Raw genomic sequence first — 2,313 nt, 5'->3', positions numbered from 1 at the left:
ACAATATGTAGTCAATTCAGTAAATCCATATTGTAATGAGTAATCTACTCTGTTGGAATTGTTCACACGGTCAACATGTTTGGACATAGATTTTATTTTATTCTTTCAAAAAACATTTTTAAAATATTGTTCACGTATGTATTCGAATGATTATTAAATTATTTCTTTTTTATGAGTTTGAAAAATTGATTTGACCATTTCTTCAGTAAATTTCCCCTCACAAAATTTTAACTTTTTCAAGAGTTCAAATATAATTATACAACTTCAACTTGAACTTAAATACACCTGCATCTTGTCACATGAGTGAAATACATCATCTAATTCTTGTCATGTTTAGGGTGTTTTCAACACTTTTTCGATTTTTTATTAAGAGTTTCACGCTCCTATAAGAGTTTGAAACCACTTGATATATCATGTGATAAATCGAAGATGTATTTAAATTTAGTTAGTCAAGTAGCTATGTATTTTTAAAACTGTCAATAATTTAAAAACGAAACTAACCATTCAAAGTCAAATTTAAATTCAAATGTGTTTTCAATACTTTTTTTGATTTAACTATTCTCACACATTACCTATTGGTGAGTATTAGATAGTGAATGGTAGAGAAACAAGAAACCAACATTAGTTGGGAATATGAGATGCTCTTTGTCAAATATCCAAAACACACACAATTCCAAAGCTGCTGCTTTTGTCAAATCTTCAACACCAAAAAGTGTTCCCAACTCACTTTTACTTTTACTCTATTGTCAACGCAAATAAAATAAAATAAACAGATCCTTTACGAAGCTTCCCCACACCCCCTCCACTTTCCTCTCTTTATATATCTATATTCTCCATTACATTCCAATGTCAAACCCCCACATTAGAAATTTAGTATCCAATTCCTTCTCTCTTTCATGGCTTCTAGGAGGAATTTAAAGAGAAAATCAATTGAAGATGAAGATCTTGTTTTTCCACTGGATGAACTTAATCAAGATCTTCTTGAAAGGGTTCTTTCATGGCTTCCAACTTCAACTTTTCTAAGATTAAGTTCAGTCAGCAAGAGGTGGAAATCTGCTACTAATTCCCCTGTTTTCCACCATGCTTGCTCTGAAATTCCATCAAGAGAACCTTGGTTCTACATGGTTGATTCTTCACAATCAGTCGAATTCAAGAATCAACAACACTTTGTTTATGATTCTGCTGAAATGAACTGGAAATTCCTCACCTACCCATCTAATTTTCTTGATGAAAATCAGCTTAATCAGTCGAATTTCCTACCTGTTGCTGCTTCTGGTGGACTCCTCTGTTTTCATAACGGCGAAAATGGTGAATTCCTCATTTGTAACCCTGTTACTTCCTCGTATCGCAAGCTTCCTTTATTGGATTATTCCGATACCCTTTCTGCCATTGGAATGATTTCTACTCAGGAATCGTATAAACTCTTCTTAATTTTCGGAGAAATTCCGAATCTTTCTTTCAGAATCTATGATTCCACTACAGATAGCTGGGAAGACTCTGCAATTTTGAGTAAGAAATCTCCTACTTGCCCTGCAGCACAATCCTGTAGTACTGATGATGAAGAAGAAGAAGACGATGATCGAATGCTCTATTTCTTGAGCAAATGTGGGAATGTAGTAGGAACTGAAATACAAAAAAACCCATGTAAGCAATACTCTTCAATAACCACGAAAGGCGATGGACAAGAAATCCTCTGTTTCTTGAACTCTTCCGGGAAAGTGGTGGCTTGCAATCTTACTGAAAAACACTTTTTCGAGTACCCAAGATTGCTCCCTCTTCATCACGAGTACTCAATCGACTTAGTTGAATGCGGAGGAGAGCTATTAGCAGTTGTTCTATCTGAATTCCTTGACACAGCTAGTCTCAGAATATGGAAATTTGATGAAAATGAATGGGCATGGAATCAGGTGTTGTCAATGCCATCAGCAATTTCACATGAGTTTTATAGCAAGAAAGTCGATATCAACTGCACCGGAAGTAGTGAACACATGTTTGTCTGCATTTCAAATTCTGGTTCGACTGATGATGATGAGAGTTGTAGGTATTTCTTGTGTAAATTGGCTGAAAATGAGTGGACTGAATTGCCTGCTTGTTCTGGGAAATTCAGCTGCGCTTTCTCTTTTCAGCCTAGGATTGAAGCTTCTGTGTGATTACAACAAGACAGAGAGGAAAATGTAGAATAATTGGGATTCTTCATTCTTTTTTTTTTCAGACTTCGTTGTTACTTTTCACTTTATTCTTTTACCATATTTTTCTTGTTACTTTGGAATAAATTTATCATAGTTAATGATATTTTTCTGTATCTAAAGTGAA

The 2,313-nt window shown here is 34.5% G+C and overlaps 1 protein-coding gene across 1 annotated transcript; it reads left to right on the top strand.

Moving 5' to 3' along the window:
* Window positions 1-854: 854 nt before the first annotated feature.
* LOC125841729 (F-box only protein 13) lies at window positions 855-2,313 on the top strand. The gene has a single exon (XM_049520905.1). It carries the CDS (start codon window positions 897-899, stop codon window positions 2,148-2,150), a length of 1,254 nt encoding a protein of 417 aa, XP_049376862.1. The 5' UTR covers window positions 855-896; the 3' UTR covers window positions 2,151-2,313.

This window comes from Solanum stenotomum, chromosome 10, assembly GCF_019186545.1.
Source record: "Solanum stenotomum isolate F172 chromosome 10, ASM1918654v1, whole genome shotgun sequence".
Lineage (NCBI taxonomy): Eukaryota > Viridiplantae > Streptophyta > Magnoliopsida > Solanales > Solanaceae > Solanum > Solanum stenotomum.
This window is presented reverse-complemented; position numbering and strand designations above follow the sequence as displayed.

Bases quoted from the DNA above. Each gene is read 5' to 3' on its own strand.
- LOC125841729 (XM_049520905.1), top strand. From the start codon at position 897: ATGGCTTCTAGGAGGAATTTAAAGAGAAAATCAATTGAAGATGAAGAT.